Consider the following 16,137-nt stretch of genomic DNA (forward strand, 5'->3'; position numbering starts at 1 on the left):
TTCATGACACAGTGTGTTATCCTGCCTGACGGACCAATCAGAGGACAGATACAGTGTGGTCACTACTCAGGTAGGCAAACAATGGTCAGCTGGGCCTACGTGACCAAAGAGTGCCAAGAAAATATCTCCCACACCATTACATCACCAGCAGCCTGATGCACTGATACAAAGCAAGATAGATGCTTTCATGCAGTTTAGGCCAAATTCTGACTCTAACATCTAAACAATACAGCAACAATAGAGCTGCTGTAGCTCGTGCACTTCAAGGTTCACCGTGCTCTACCCTCACAGATGCTCTTCTGCATACCATGCTTGTAACAAGTAGTTATTTGAGCTACTTTTGCCTTCACCTCAAAGCAGTCTGGCCTTTCCCCTCTGACCTCTGACATCAACGAGTCGTTTCACCTGGATATTTTCTTTCCTATAAACCCTGGAGATGGGTGTGCGGTAAAATCTCAGCAGTAGCCCATCTGGCAACTATGCCACATTCAAAGTCAGTTGAATCACCAGTGTTACTCATTCTGATGCTCAGTTTGAAGGTACAGGAAGCAGATACAAAGAAACCATGAAGAATTAATCAAACATGATGTTTTTGTTGGAGTACCAGCAGAATAAAGAAGCAGAGAGGAAATTATTTGATTAACAAAATTTTCTCCCAAAGTCAAAAACCAACAGACTTAAAAATTCCTTTGTCCCACACGCCATCAGACTGTTTAACTCCTCACTGGAGGGGAGAGGGAGGAGAAACGGGACAAGGGAGGGCGGGAACAACTGAGTTGTAGGTGCTTTTCTACACTGTGCAATATTTGCAATATTTGTTTTTTGTTTTGTCTGTTTTTCTTATATTTGACTGTGCAATAATCACTGTGCAATATACTCACTCAAATGAGCAATCCTATTTATCCATATTGTATATTCTGTATCTATATATGTGTATATATGGTGTATTTATGCTTATATCCTTACTCTCATTCCCCTTAATGTATCAGTAACATGCAACTTCTTTCGGTGCTTTGCTACTGGAAACTGAATTTCCAGGAGGAACCCACCCGAATCGAATCGAATCGAATCTAACAGTTTAACTGTTTTTTGATTGATCAGGTTTCTTATTAAATAAATAAAGTCATTTTAGTTTTTATTTTAAAAATCATACAGTAAATTAAAATCCAAAACAGCAGACTGCAGTTCATAAAGGTAATCTTTACCCGTATGTGTGTTCGTTCATTGGATAAACGTCTCCTCCATGTTTGACCAGGAGGTGGCGCTGAACACTCAAACCATCTGACAGGCGAGGTCCCACCAGCAGCCAATAGGAATGCTCCCTGCTAAACCTGGAGGATTGTTCGTCTGTTGGTAGAGGAGGAGAGAAGGATGTCTCACTCTGACAGTTTCTCTGGAGCTCCTGGTGTCGGGCAGTTTGTGGTCCTCCCTTCCTGCGCCCCGTTTTCTCCCACAGCGTGAGACCTCCTGCTCGCCGCTCCTGTCTCTGCAGCTGTAGTCTCTTCAGTTCCTGGACACCTCACATATTACACGAAGTATTTTTCTCCTCCTGATGATCCCGGTGGGTCCTCCGGTTGTTCCTCCGCAGCCTCCTCTCTCCTCCAGCCCAGTATTTGTCGGACGGCCCCGGCGCTTTAGGCCGCGCAGTACGTCGCGGAACGGGAGCTCCGGTGGGGTCTAAACTGAGAGCGGGGCTAGCTGGTGGGCTAACGGAGTGTTAGCCGAGCAGGCAGCGGTGTAAGGGCTCGGTTCGCAGGGCAGCACAGGGAGCGCAGCATGGCCGTGGGGGACCTCAGCAAGACGGGAGAGGAGAAGACAGCGACCCGCGGTCAGAGTGAAGGTGAGCAGTCCTCGGAGGGAGAGCCGAGAGCTGGGATAACTTCACACGGCCCTCACGGCTCCGAGCCTGGGTCAGTGGGTGAATAAGACTCGGAGGGATGGAGAGTTTAAAACAATGAAATTGAACTTAACATAAATTAAATATAATAAAGTTTCTCGGTCTGTTTTAGCAGAGTGGTGGAAGCAAGCTAACTACCTGCTAAGCCAACCAGAGTAAACAGACTTAACGACGACTTGAAACTAGTTAACCAGAAAGATTAAACTGTGTGCTAGCTAGCTAATGGCGATAGTCAGGTGTTTATTAAATAAAACTTTAGGTGATTTTAAACGAGTGAAAAACAGCAGCCTCAGCAGGTAGCGGCTAACTCAGCAGCTAACTAGTCCGTGTCTGTTAATGGGCTCTTGCCTGGCTGCTAACGCTAACACACTGCCATGATCAAGGTGCAGTGTGAAGGTGTGTTAGTGAGCGACGGCTGGTGACGTGGACTTTGAGTCCAGCGGAGTTTGTGGTTTACACACACACACACACACACACACACACACACCTCTGCAGAGAACACACACTCCATTGTGCTCACCCCCCTCCCCCTTAGTGTGTGCGTGTGCGCGCGTGTGTGTGCGTGCATGGCCTCGCAGGCCGGGCCAGCCACGGAGACCTCAGAGCCAGGTGCACTCAGGTAGAAACTTCCAGACACACCCTTGGAATAGCAGAGAACCCGTTCTAGCTGATAAACGGCTCCGAATTGTTTAAAAATGTTGACAAACGTCACACCTTTGGCACACCTGAGTGGCTTCACATACATTAGGACAAGAAATAGACACAGCATGCAAACAGCCACCAGAAGAAGTTCCAAGGAGGAAAAACTGGTCTACTGTTCCATACTTCCACAACAGACGTATGTTCCCACTGGGCCCCTGTGGTTTTACCGGTCTGCATGAAGCTGACATATTCATTACTGCATACACAGAAAAGCAAACAGCTGTGTGATGCTCTTGTTGAGTCTATGCCATGAAGAATTAAGTCAGGTATGAATGTAAACAGGGGTATTAGCAACATGTGCTTAATAAAAAAAAAAAACCTGTGCTCTTGGTAACGAAGCCTGCTGGGCGTGCAGACATGAGTGAAAGCTCACACTGTCGAGTCCTGCACCACCAACACCACCACTTTCCTTCAGTGTCCCTCAACAAGGTGAAGGTGATGCTGCCTTCCTCCTCGGCTGTTTCCCATGGCCATCTAACGGACCGCATTGGACCATTTGATGGGCCGGTTTTGGCCCCCATGCTGCATGTTTGACACCCCTACAGTACAGTGTTAAAGTTGCTTTCAGATGGAAGTAAAAGATAAGAAAGCTGCTCCTGAGAATCAAGTGAGTGTATTACTGATGGATTAAAAACTTTGCACTGAGGTTTAATTTTCCATTAATGGTAAGCCAATCAGTCAGCCGCATCGTGGCCTGTGGATGCTAAACATGCATCGTGTTAGGCCTGCAGCATATGTTGCCATGGTGATATACCACGCTTATTTTATTTAATGGTTTATTAGTTCATTTCATTTGTTCGGTCCACTCAAGTTCTGTTTGGTTTCTTTGTGGCCCACAAAATACCCCTGATGCAGTCACGTCATCCTAAAGCGGAGCACCTAGACTTTGCTGCTCTTTTGTAAAATCTCTTCCTCGTATGAAAACTGTGGTGAGCCTTATGGTGAGCTCTTGTCCTGTAGTTAACAGACGGTTGAAGTACATCAGCCTGGCTGTCCTCGTGGTCCAGAATGCATCGCTCATCCTCAGCATCCGGTACGTCCGCACGTTGCCAGGCGACCGCTTCTTCACCACGTCGGCCGTGGTGATGGCGGAGGTCCTGAAGGTCCTGACGTGTCTGGTCATCATCCTACTGCAGAAGAGACGTGAGTAAATCCTACTGAGCTGCTTTCTTGGCTGTGGAGTTAGAAGAGTTAGTTGTAGCCTCGCAGGCTTTTGTAGCTGTTCTTGTTTGAAAAAACTGCATCAATTGATTAACTGATCAAAAATACTTAAAAAGATATAATTGATTAATCATCTTAAGGAACTTAAGACATTTTATTCCTGAACTGTACATGCCGAGCTTCTCTTTGCAGTGTTTGATAGACAAAAGAATTAATTTATTTTAGGAGATGATATGAAAATGAGTTACTTGGTTAATTACAGGAATATTCTTTGCTTGTAGCAGTGAGGGACGGCTTTAAATTCAAATAGTGATTTGATTTGGGTGGAGTTAAAACAGCCCTGACCAACAAAGCAGCAGCTTCCTCCTGTTCTAATTATTCATGCTAAATAAATACTCCAAAAAACTAGTATTTCTATTTAAAAACTAACAAGGGCAATTATTTACATTTCATTATGTTTAACCCCAGTTTGGGTATAAGATGCAAAGCAGCCTCCTAACACTAGGGGGCAGCACCCCATCCCTCAATTTTGGGCTACTTACTCGAGCATGGCTTACTTTTTATTGCTGTGATCATAGACCTGAGCTGCTTTGGAGGCTACGATCAAAGATCAGCAGGCACAAAACCAGCCTTTAGCTCCGCCCCTTTCTCTCTGCAGTAAACGTGAAGGAGACGGTGTACTTCCTGATCGACGTCATCGTGGTTCAGTACAAAGACACTCTGAAGCTCGCCGTTCCTTCTCTCATCTACACTCTGCAGAACAACCTGCAGTACGTGGCCATCTCCAACCTGCCGGCCGCCACCTTCCAGGTCAGACCGCGTTCACAGAGAAGGCGCTCGAACCCGCCTCGTCTCTGCATGTCTGTTCTTATCGAAACAGCCGGGTGATTAACGGGTTTGTCGATTGACCGAAACATTTGGCATCTTTTTATAAACTGAAAGGTTTAATCAAACCAATAACGGTGTTCTGGATCTGTTCTGTCATTTGATTCTAGTAGGACATAATCAATATTTCAACAGGAATGAAACTTCTAATACTAATTTTATTTTATACTGTTCATATTTTTGGCATTTTTCAGATATTTTAGGAGCAATTTTCTTTACACGTTATTATCTTGAGCTGCCAAGTTCTTTAATAACTTGTAAAACTTTTAATGCACAGACTTACAGACACTGAGATTTAATAAATGCTTCAGATCTGTGTACATTCGATTAAACACAGTTAAATGGTGACTTCCTTTCCGTCCCTCAGGTGACCTACCAGCTGAAGATCCTCACCACGGCTCTGTTCAGCGTGCTCATGCTCAGGAAGTCTCTGTCCAGAGTTCAGTGGATTTCTCTGCTGCTGCTGTTTGCCGGCGTCGCCATCGTGCAGGTGAGCTACCGCCACCTGCCGTTCCCCAGAAGCCCTGAAATTTAAGTTAACAAATCAGGCGGCTGCTTTGTGTAGCCACAGTTCACAGAGAGGTTTAAGAGTAAGCGTCTCTGCGGTTTCTGTGGCTCCAACTTTTAATGCTGAAATGAGCTGCTGCGTTTGTGGCGTAGGTGAGGTGGCAGAGGGGGCAGAAAAATGCGGTGGGAGGTGAATAAACAGGGATGGGCGTAGTTAAGCTCTTCAGTCGTAATTGTGTGGGAACCTTTCAGGGACGATGTTCCCCGTAAACATGAAGCCCGGCTCGAACGCTGACGCATTGATCATCTCTCTGCAGGTGCAGCAGGAGGGCAACAAAGAGGCGTCGGTGAAGGACACCTCCACTCAGAACTACACCGTGGGCTTGGTTGCCGTGGTGATCAGCTGCTTGTCGTCGGGATTTGCCGGCGTATACTTTGAGAAGATCCTGAAGGGCAGCTCCGCCTCCGTGTGGGTGAGGAATGTGCAGCTGGGAATCTTCGGCATGGTGCTCGGCCTGCTGGGACTGTGGTGGAATGATGGCGCCGCCGTTGCCGAGCGTGGCTTCCTGTTTGGGTACACCAGCATGGTATGGTGCGTCATCTTCAACCAGGCGTTCGGTGGGCTGCTGGTGGCCCTGGTGGTGAAGTACGCCGACAACATCCTCAAGGGCTTCGCCACCTCCTTCTCCATCATCGTCTCCACGGTGACGTCCATCTACCTGTTCGGCTTCCATGTGGACGTACTCTTCACTGCAGGGGCGGGGCTTGTCATCGGTGCAGTCTACATGTACAGCCTCCCCAAAGCGCCTGCCGGCTCGGCGTCCGCAAGCTCCTCCTCCTCCTCATCTTCCACGTCCGAGAAGACGGACATAGACGCAGAGATGGAGGCGTTTCTGCCAAAGTCAGTGCTGGTGAAGTGATTCCTGTTTCTCTCTGCTCTCTCTTTCGGGCATCTCACTTCCTGTGTGCTCTTGGCGGGGTCAAAGGTCAAACTGGGCATCTATCAGAAAGAAAGAGGTTCATCTGCTGCTCACTCACCTGCTTCCTCACCCCTCTGATGGCCTCCCGAGTCATCCTCCTCCTGACGTCCTGCTCGCCTTTTCCACACCTCCTCCTGAGCTCAGCCTTCCCTCCTGGCCTCCTTCTTTCCTTCACCTCCTAACCTCCTCGCCTCATCTGGACTATAGGATACTGCGCTTTCTTCTCCCCCTTCCTTCTCCTTTCTCTGCACCCCTGAACAAAAAACACAGACCTCCTTGCTTCCTTTCTCCTCCTCCAGTAATGTAAAGGAGGAGAAGATGGCCTCCTCAGACCTAAAAACTAAACCACATGCATTGTGATGCAGAGGAGAGCTGCTCCCTCCTGTATCGTCCTCCTTTTTGGAGGATGAGAGGGTGAGGAAGGTTTGGGTTTTTACCCCTCTCTCCCTCTCTTCTATCCTGCTTTTTCCTCCTAATCACTAATCTCTCCTCTCTCCTCCTCAGAGCTCAGGGAGGCGTGTCTCCTCCCTCTGCTGTCCACATCACAACCTAACTGCTCAAAGCACAACGGCAGCAAGAGGAAGAGGAGGAGGAGGATGAGGAAGGAGCCGCAGAGTGTCAGAAACCCTCACCACCCTCAGTCTGTTTTCTCCTCCGCGGCGTCTCGCCAGCTCTGCCTTAAAACTCTTTAGTAAATGAAAAGAGAATCGCCTTACGCTGAATATCGATCATATGTTGATTATTGTTGTTGCTGGTGGAGGACAACGGCAACCGTAGTCTGATGGAAAGTTTTCACTGTGGAGCCCCCGTACATTTAAAGTGTCCTGTTTAAATTCCACCTTAAAACAGGAAAAAGGGACGGTTTCTATGGGAGCCCGAAGTGTAACTTTGAATAAGTAATTTACATGTTTGTATACAAAATGTACAAAGTAGCTTGAAGTGATGTAAGAACTTTTAAAATTCAATACACATTTTTAACCTAAAGGAAGTTCAGTGAAAATCACAACAATTTAAAATAAAAACGCAGCATTTGTAAATAAAAGTCACAGAAATGGAAGCAGAATCGGAAAGTTAAAATTGAGAAAGATAAAGTGATAAAAGTGTCATTATGAAATGCAAGGAAGACAAAACTACAACATTTAATTAAATTCAATCAAAAGGTACATTAAAAATTCAACGTTTTGAAAGTTGAAAGTTATTTAGTCTTATTTTATTTTTCTGCAATAATCAGAAATGAACTAAAGTCATTTATCTGGGCTGTAATGAGCTTTTGGCTCATTTGTAATCGTGTGTTGACTAAAAAAGCTAAATATGTGGAGAAATCATAGTAATGAAGACTAAAACCCTAAATAACTCTCTGCTTTTGTTAAAACCTGCTTCCTTTTTTGTCTTTAATTCCCAAATTGCACAAATTACCGCCCTTTCCTTTTCTCGGCTGCACAGTGAAAACCTCCGGGGTAAATCGTTGCTCCTCCGGGTGCGTCTCCGCTGAGGGACTGTTTGTGTTGGTGCCTTTTCTCCTCATCTGTACAGAAGCCATACGACTGTGTTGGTGTAAAGTTTGCGGTGTACAGTTACGGGACTGTCCGGGAGGCTTTGCTTTATCTGCAGCTCCCGTGTCGGCGGGGAATGTGCTCGTTGATTGGAGCACCTTTAAACTACGATCATAACGTGATGTTTGTTTGTTTTCGCCAAAATGTCCTGCCGCAGGCGTCTTGTTGAAGTAGGCGTCCTGCGGTGGCGTCCTGAATGTTTTTTCTGCTCCTGTTTGTCTCGATCATGTCGAGGCGGTTGTGGGTTTTTATCTTTGTGTGTGTGTCTGAGCTGCTTCTCGGTGTTTACGTCGTTCAGCTTTGGGAGGAGAGGTTGAGTCGTTTTGGTCTCCTGATCTCTGCAGCAGGTTAAGATTCTGTGATTACAGCAAGTTTTGTTTTTCCTCACATCCACCACCGTTGCCGTGTAGCAGTTTGCCTCTGTTGTTGTTCATTTAAATCCTGCCAGCACTTGACGTAACCCCGTCTCTTCACGCTGGCCTGTTTGAGCCCCCGATTGGACTGATCGGTCCGTTAACACTCTCCGTTATCAGCCAATTACATTAGCCATCAAAACATCTGTGTGGAGAAAAGAAAAAGCTCTAAATTAAGAAGGAGCTGGAAGGAAAGCTAGCTGCTCCATCTTTAAAGTCTTTATACAGGCACAGCATTTACTGAACTACATTTCATTTAAAGCAGTTTACAGGTTATTATTGAAAATATAAATCTACTAATAAATTCTACTAAAATCTTGTTGATTAAGCAGCTTAGCATAAGTTTCCGTGTGAAGTGAGATGGTCTGCACTTCAGGTTCTTGTAACTGCAGCTCGTGACAAACTGCAAGAACTGTTACTGATGCTTATATGAAGCGCTATTCACTATAACTGTTTCAGGCTCCACAACACACTATACATGTATGCAGTGGGATGTGGTTATGGATGGAGATGATTGAAAGTTGCTGCTCTCATGAGTCGGCAGCGGAGTCATGTTAACACCACCCACCACCAGTTTGGGCTGCAGCAGCGCCCCATTGCTCTCTCTGTGCAGCAGGAAGTGGATACAAAGGGGAAAGAGAGACGGATGCTAGCATGCGTGGTTCTGTCACGCTCGGCTGTGTCAGAGTAAACACGTATAACCAAATGAGACGTTTGGCAGGCCTGTGGATGCTCACCTGCCTGAGGGGAAGGTGCACTCTGCACATTAATCTGGCTTCGTGTGTGTGGTGTTAAAGTGCCACACATTAACGTCTTGGATTTGTTGTGCGTTCCTCGCAGCAGATCTGTAAAAGCTTCTTACTTAAAAAGGTTTTTTTCCCCAGTGGAATATTTTTCTTGAAAATGTTGCCAGTTTACACTAAAGAAGTTACAGTTCTCCTCACATACAGTTAAACATAAACCACTGATGTGTAAAGATGACAAACTCGCAAATACAAGTTCACTAACTGAACCTCTGATGTTTTTATTGTGTCAGAAAAAAACCCTCAATTAAACCTAAAGTGGGATAAATGTAGCTCACAGTCTGTGAATATTAGGAGCTCGATGATTTCACGGGAAACTGACCTGAGGACGGAGAAACGCGGAGACACAAACACGAAGCCACATCTCCCAAAGCATAAAAATGAACTTTAATTATTTTTCCGATTTCTTCTCATGATGATTGAAGGCTCTTTTTCTGTTTCCAGTGTGAGATTATCAAAATCAAACTGTGAAGGGACAAAAAAACGTTTATTTTCAGTTTTTGTAAAACAAGCAAACAAAAAACCTCCAGCTGACACTTTCTCTCTGGAAGTCTGAAATTAATATCTATCATACATAATAATATATAAGCTGTTTTTATTTAATGTGGGAATCTTTGGGGTGGTGGTGAATGAAAGGAAGAGGAAACCCAGCAGGAAGCTTCAGATTTCAGCCAGAAGAAGCTTTTTGTTCTAAGCTCTTCTTAATGACATAAATTTCTAGTGAAAATGAGTCCTTTGAGTTCTGTGCGTCTAATAAAGGATCATTTCTGCACTTATTAAATGTTATGAATTGATCGTTGTAGATGATCATTTTAATCTCAAACTGACATTAAAATGTCTTTATGTAGATATCAGCTGATTTATATCAGAGGAATTATGATGGGATGTTTATTTTTCATTAAACATCACATCATAAACTTTACATCTTTTTTTTTTTTCAATGTTTTCTTGTGAAAATATCAACTTGAATCCCAATTTTCTCTCTTGCAGTGGCTTTTTCCACCTTTTTAGAATAACAAGACAACATTGATTCTTCTTTATTCACTCGAGGTAGAAACAGTGATAAACATCTACTTCTGCTCTGTAAAATAATCCTGTCACATCTTACAGATTCACAGAAAAATAACTTGTTTGTTCCTCTTTACGTTTACTTTACCTTATTTTTTATCTACATTAAAAACTAAAATATTGCAAATTATATAAAATAAATTGTATATAGAAAATGATATTGACACAGGCTGATATCACTTTAATTACATAAAAATCCATATTCATTTTATTTGATTTTTTTCAGCACAGGCTGAAACGCAGATACTCCAAAGTCAGTTTCCAGGTTTTCTCTCTGCTGACGCTCTGCAGCGCCTCCTGCTGGCGGTTTTAAACCACATCCTCGGATCAGATCCTGCTGCGGTTGTTTCCCGAGGTTGGTTTGTCCTCGGTGGAGATCTGCCTGCAGGATCGGGTTTAGTTTCCTCTTCCTGTTGGTTTGAGTTTGTGTGAAATCTGTGTGAGCTGGTTTCATCTCTGATCTGTTTGCACTTGATTGTTGATTTGTATCAATGCCTCTGAATTTGTAAATACTTCCTTTGGTAAAAGTTTTATATAAATGAAGACATGGACTAAAAACTGTGCGGTTTGTCTTAATTTAAAGATCAGTGATAGTGAACGACACACAGTGTCTGCTCTCAGGTTCGAGAGAGACGATTTCTGACAGTATTCGGAAAACTTCGGGAAAAATCTGGGAAATTAGAAGATACAATCATGGAGGAAAAAAGTCTGGACTTCACAAGTCTTTGACCCTCTGTGGGAGTCGGCAGGTAAGGTGTGATATTCCAGCCTTTTATTCCAAATATGGAGACTTTAGTCTTCTTTCTCCCAGTTTTCTCCCAACAGTGCTCCCGATACTCCAGTTAGGAGAACGATTAGTGTTCGGTCTTCTGGAAATCCTCCTCTGTATAAAGTAACCCAGCTCTGTCAGAGAGAGAGAACAGAGCGCAGGGAAAATATGAGAGGCTGGTTTAAACCAACAACACTGTATTTAAATATTAATATAGAAATATTTGTGATAAGTTTTGAGTTGTTTTTTTAATTTATGAAAACCTGGTAAAATTGCGAAAAGAACATTTTAAATCTGTCTAATTTATTACTTTTGGATATTTTGAGGGTTTTTACAGCTTACATTTTTTTTAAAAAACTTTATTTTTTATACATAATATAACGTTATAAAAGTTCTCAGAAGTGATCACTGTCTTTATGTGGACATGTGGGGGAATCGGTCCTCAGGTTTAGTTAGATCCACGAAACTTTAACAGGCTAAAGAATTTTGTTCGTCCTTCAGTAAAATGATTTTTTCCGGTAGCGCTAAAAACACCGACTGTAGGCGGATAAGTGACGGTTTTTTAAACGCTTATGGTTAAAGCCACCTGTAACAGTACTGTTGTGTAACTGTAACTTATTTTACCTGTAATTAGTTTTACGTACACTGACCCAGAGACTAAGTTACATGTAAAGAAAACTAACTCATTTGTAGTTGAAACGACTTTGAGATGGTCTGATCTTTCTGACATGGTGTGCGATCCCGCTGGAAGCAGCCATCTAAAGATGGAGCACTGTGGCCGTAAAGGGATGGAGATGGTCAGCAGCAGTGCTCGGGCAGACTGGGGGATGTTTGTGCGGGAAAATCCAGCAGATCATCAGATTCTTAGAAATACTCAGATCAGCTGGTCTGGCACAGAGTCACGTACTTCCCCTTTCTTCTTCACTCTGATGCTCAGTTTGAACTTGAGCGGGTCGTGTTGATCATGTTGATGTTCGACAGTTTGAAGCCCGAGTTCTTGGCTCATAGAGATTTCTTTTATATACTTTTATGTAATTACTAGAAACTTTGACCATATTTCATATGAATCTCCAAAAGTTGATTCTGTTCATCTGGACGTAGCGTCTGTGAGCTACGTCCAGATGAACAGAATCAACTTTTGGAGATTTACTTACCTGGATGATTGAGCATCCAGGGATTTAATGTGAGCATTCAACAGAAAACAAGGTCAAACACGAGTCCTCATTGAGTAAAGCTTAAATACTGCAGTGCCCCTGTGATGTAATGAAAAGAAGATTTGAAACATTCAGCGTGTGTTGTAGCAGCCAGGGTGATGTCTTTATCTAACCACCACCTCCTCCTCCTCCTCTTCTATCTGTTCTGTAGGTGTCCAGGTAAAGAGAAAGGATCCTGAGATGGACCCCTGCCACCACCTGCCTGCTGAGATCCACACATTTCCGAGTACCCCCACTTTCACTCAGAACCACAGCACTCCTCCTGCATCTGCTGCACTAAAGCTAAAGTACTGTAGTCACAAATATTCCTCTCATAGTTTTCAGCTGCTTCTCATAAAGAAAACACTCCAGTGTGCACCATTAGGTGATTATTTGCCTTTAACACAACAAGCACACTCCAACAGCCGATAATGAACAACACACCTGTGGGTTGTTACGCTGTGACACTCATCCATATTTTTTATTCAGCCTTTTAAAGATGTCAGGAGCCAAAGAATAAAACTGAGTTGATGGACTGAATCAAAATGAATTCATTTCAAAAGTAAAGGCAAAAAACAAACAAACCCAAAAACATTTCCTCCAGGAAAGAAAAATATAGAAAAACCTATTTAAAAAAAATCTAAAGGGAACATTATGACACTAAATCAAAAATATTAAATACTAAATAAACACTAACACAATTTTTTTTTGTAAAGAAAAACCTTTATTTTTTAAATAAAGCGGTCTATGTCATTTCAAAATAAAATCATTTGTCATTAAATCTGACAAATTTTTATTTTTTGTATTTTATTAAGTCAATTTTTTTGTAGTATATAAATTTAATAAAGAATAAGTTTAATATTGGTGATTTCAAAACTGATGACTGAATATTTAGTTTATTTTAACTTGAAAAATCATCAAAGTTCTTTTAGAATAAAATATTATATAAAAAAACACAAAGATACAGGATATGAAGGAACAACATAAAACAAAATGTTATACTTGAATGACTGATTAGGGATTAATTCAGGCTTCGGGTACTGAGGGGAGCTGAATGGTTTGTAATGACCACGTTTGTTTGATCGTGACCAAAGGAATCGTTTTTTAGATGCGTTGGAAAGTTTCAGCTGATCGAAGCATAAGAACTAAAAACGTTTCCTGTACGCTCGGTTTGCACCGACTCGCAGTGATCGTCTGATAAAACAGGAAAGATGAGTTAAAAAAGCAGCTCATAGATGGAAGAGAAAACCATTTCTCTTAAATCAGATGCCAACATGAAACACTAAACACTCCTGGTAACCGCGAGAACGTCATCAACACGTCAAACGTCTTTTTGAAGTCGCTGATGTTCATGCACAGAGCGCCTCTCTGACTCCTTTTCATTGAATGTTGCTGAGGATTTCTACGAAAAGTGCCTTTAAGTGACCGTTTACAGCGTTTCCTCCTCAGCGTGCGACAGTATTTTATGCTTAACAACTGAAAGTTCGACATGTTGTAATCGTATTCGACTCTGTGCCTTAAAGATTTCTCTTTTTTCTGAGATGTTAAAGGAGACCTGTTCTGCTTTTTTCCTTATTTCATGTCATTTTAAATCCAAATGCCACATGCCGAAGTCCTCTACGCCGCAACACTTCGTTTTTTAACAGGAAGTGCACCTCACACATTCTTAGTCCTTCCTCTCAATAGGCTCCCTGACGTTGACCAATCAGGAGAAACCAAGCTTCTTGGGTTTTTCAAACACAAAATGAGCTGAGTGGGCAGTGTAATGCAAAGATGAATTATTTTATGTGAATCATGCAAAGCTACTCTGATAGAGTTCCAGAATAAAAGCTGGAAATAAGCTGAACAGGTCCTCTTAGAGAGAGATCTGAAACTCTTGAGGCCATTAGTTTGAATTCTGTGAAGTGTTTTCATACTAACTGATGTTTCCATTTTTTAAGATATGACAGAGAAATGTTTAAAAAAAATCTTTGTGAAATTAAACTGATGAAAACGTTCAGTGCCTTTTCATTTCTTATTCAAGAAAAAATCGATGATGTGTTTTTAAAGGTCACAGTTTTATAGACAGGCCCAGTGTTTTTTTTAGAGGCTCAGAAATATTTGGGAAAGTCTCGAAGCCTCCACCCTGGAGATGCAGTGGTTTGATCAGATCGTGAGCCATGTCTCTTATTCTCCGTACTTTCCTTGTTTTCATTCATTTCATTCATCCACAGATTTTTTTCCAGAGCTGTGCTGACTCGTTAAAATGTTTTTCTGGGATGTTTGTTCTTGAGTGTAACGGTGGTTTGCACCGTTTCACAAACCCTCTGTATTTCCTGTATTCATGAAGGCATCTCAAAGATGCTCATCTTGATTGATTGATTTAAAGATCTGAGGCTGTGCACATTTACAGATTTACCAGCTAGTATATTTCTCTGTTTATGAGAAACAGAAACTTGAGCTTAACAAAACTTAATCAGCCCAGATTTGCTCATTATAGTGTAAATTTAGACTTCTTACTGCTGAAATGTAATAGCTGGAGTTTGACATGTAATTTGTCTCAGAGCCACCGAGGGGCGACAGAGGACGTTTTTTGAAAGGGAAGGAGGATGATGACCTTTGGAGATTCAGCACCTCACTGCAACATGAATCCAGATTTTTATCACAAATGGAAACTTAAACAAATCGAACAGAGCCGCCTTCTCATCCGGACTGTGGCTGAATCTGTGGGAAGCGTTATAAAATCTGGGTATTAGGACAAGCCACAGTTTGTGTCCTGTGGTAGCCAAGACCTCCTGGGGGATCATATAAAGCTGTTAATTTAAATGTTTTACATAAAAACAGTTCCTGGTAAAAAGGGTATTTTTTTTAAGATCACAGCAAGTTGACTGACTTGATTGACAAAATATCCTGTGTCATTTTTATTCAAATATAACAACAAGAAAAAAATGTTGAAGCGATGCATATTTATCTTCAGACATCTTATGCTGTTCATCATCTGTTTTCAAATGAGGTCGTCGTTGTCAGAATGCTCTTCTCTTCGCTGGAACGAAGGAGCAGAGCATCTCTAAGCCCAGATCTTGTCAAACATGAAGCAGATGCGCTGCAGCAGCAGAAGACCACACTGGGAGCTAAAAACTGGAAAAACATTTTCTGCTCCGAGGAGCCGATTTCTGCTCCAACATTTGGATGTTTGGACGAAAATTTGGTGTAAACAACATGAAACCATCGATCCTGCTTTGTAGCAACAGTTCAGACTCGTGGGGGTACTGTCTTGGCACACTTTGGGTCCCTAGTAACACCTAAGCATCATTTAAACACCACAGCATGCCTGAGTCCTGTTCCTCACCATGTCCATCCCTTTATGACGGCAGGGTACTGTCCTCTGATGGCTGCAGGATGACGCTCACAAAAAAACTCACAAAACTCAGATTATCTCAAACCGTTTTCTTGAACGTGACGATGACTTCGCTCTACTCAAACGGTCACTAGATCTCAAATTTATATAATAATATTTACCTCAAAAGTTGATTCTGTTCATCTGGACGTAGCGTTTTCAAAACGCTACGTCCAGATGAACAGAATCAACTTTTGGGAATTTACTTACTTGGCTGTATCAAGACATAATATTTAATTATTAATGTTGTCAAATGCTTTTGTTACGTCCCTCTGCCGCCCCTAATCTCCTCAATGTTTTCAGCTGGTGCTAATTGGCCACACCTAGTCAGGCACACCTGAGGCAAGCTTCCAGAGAGCTCACTTGTCTTTGCCTTGGTGGCTCCAGTCATTTTAGCCAACCTGCTATTCCATTTTAAGAAAAAACCTCTTCCTACTAACACTCTGGTATTCATCTTTTTTTTAATTTATTTTTTTTATGTTGTGGCTTTTGAGCCGGGTTGTAACACTTTTAATGCAATTCAATTTTAATTATACAGCGCCAAATCACAATGACAGTCGCCTCAAGGCGCTTTATTTTGTAAGGTGGACACTACAATAATACATACAGAGAAAAACCCAACAATCATATGACCCCCTATAAGCAAGCACTTTGGCAACAGTGGGAAGGAAAAACTCCCTTTTAACAGGAAGAAACCTCCGGCAGAACCAGGCTCAGGGAGGGGCGGGGCCATCTGCTGCAACCGGTTGGGGTGAGAGAAGGAAGACAGGATAAAAGACATGCTGTGGAAGAGAGACAGAGGTTAACAACAGATATGATTCAATGCAGAG

At 42.6% G+C, this 16,137-nt stretch overlaps 1 protein-coding gene across 2 annotated transcripts; it reads left to right on the plus strand.

The window, feature by feature from the left end:
• Window positions 1–1,364: 1,364 nt before the first annotated feature.
• Window positions 1,365–13,930, plus strand: slc35a2 (solute carrier family 35 member 2). Of its 2 annotated transcripts, XM_085259492.1 has the most exons (7): window positions 1,366–1,840; window positions 3,560–3,742; window positions 4,419–4,570; window positions 5,013–5,135; window positions 5,470–6,053; window positions 6,637–10,718; window positions 12,104–13,930. In XM_085259492.1, the coding sequence occupies exons 1-6, from the start codon at window positions 1,777–1,779 to the stop codon at window positions 6,683–6,685; spliced, it is 1,155 nt and encodes a 384-aa protein (XP_085115618.1). In that variant the 5' UTR covers window positions 1,366–1,776; the 3' UTR covers window positions 6,686–10,718; window positions 12,104–13,930. The 2 variants fall into 2 exon arrangements, with proteins under 2 accessions (XP_085115619.1, XP_085115618.1); XM_085259493.1 differs by lacking the exon at window positions 6,637–10,718 and having other exon boundaries at window positions 1,365–1,840.
• Window positions 13,931–16,137: the final 2,207 nt, after the last annotated feature.

This window comes from Mchenga conophoros, linkage group LG20, assembly GCF_057382185.1.
Source record: "Mchenga conophoros isolate Kocher_MC1m ecotype Shallow Benthic linkage group LG20, M_conophoros_male_GT1.1, whole genome shotgun sequence".
Classification (NCBI taxonomy): Eukaryota; Metazoa; Chordata; class Actinopteri; order Cichliformes; family Cichlidae; genus Mchenga; species Mchenga conophoros.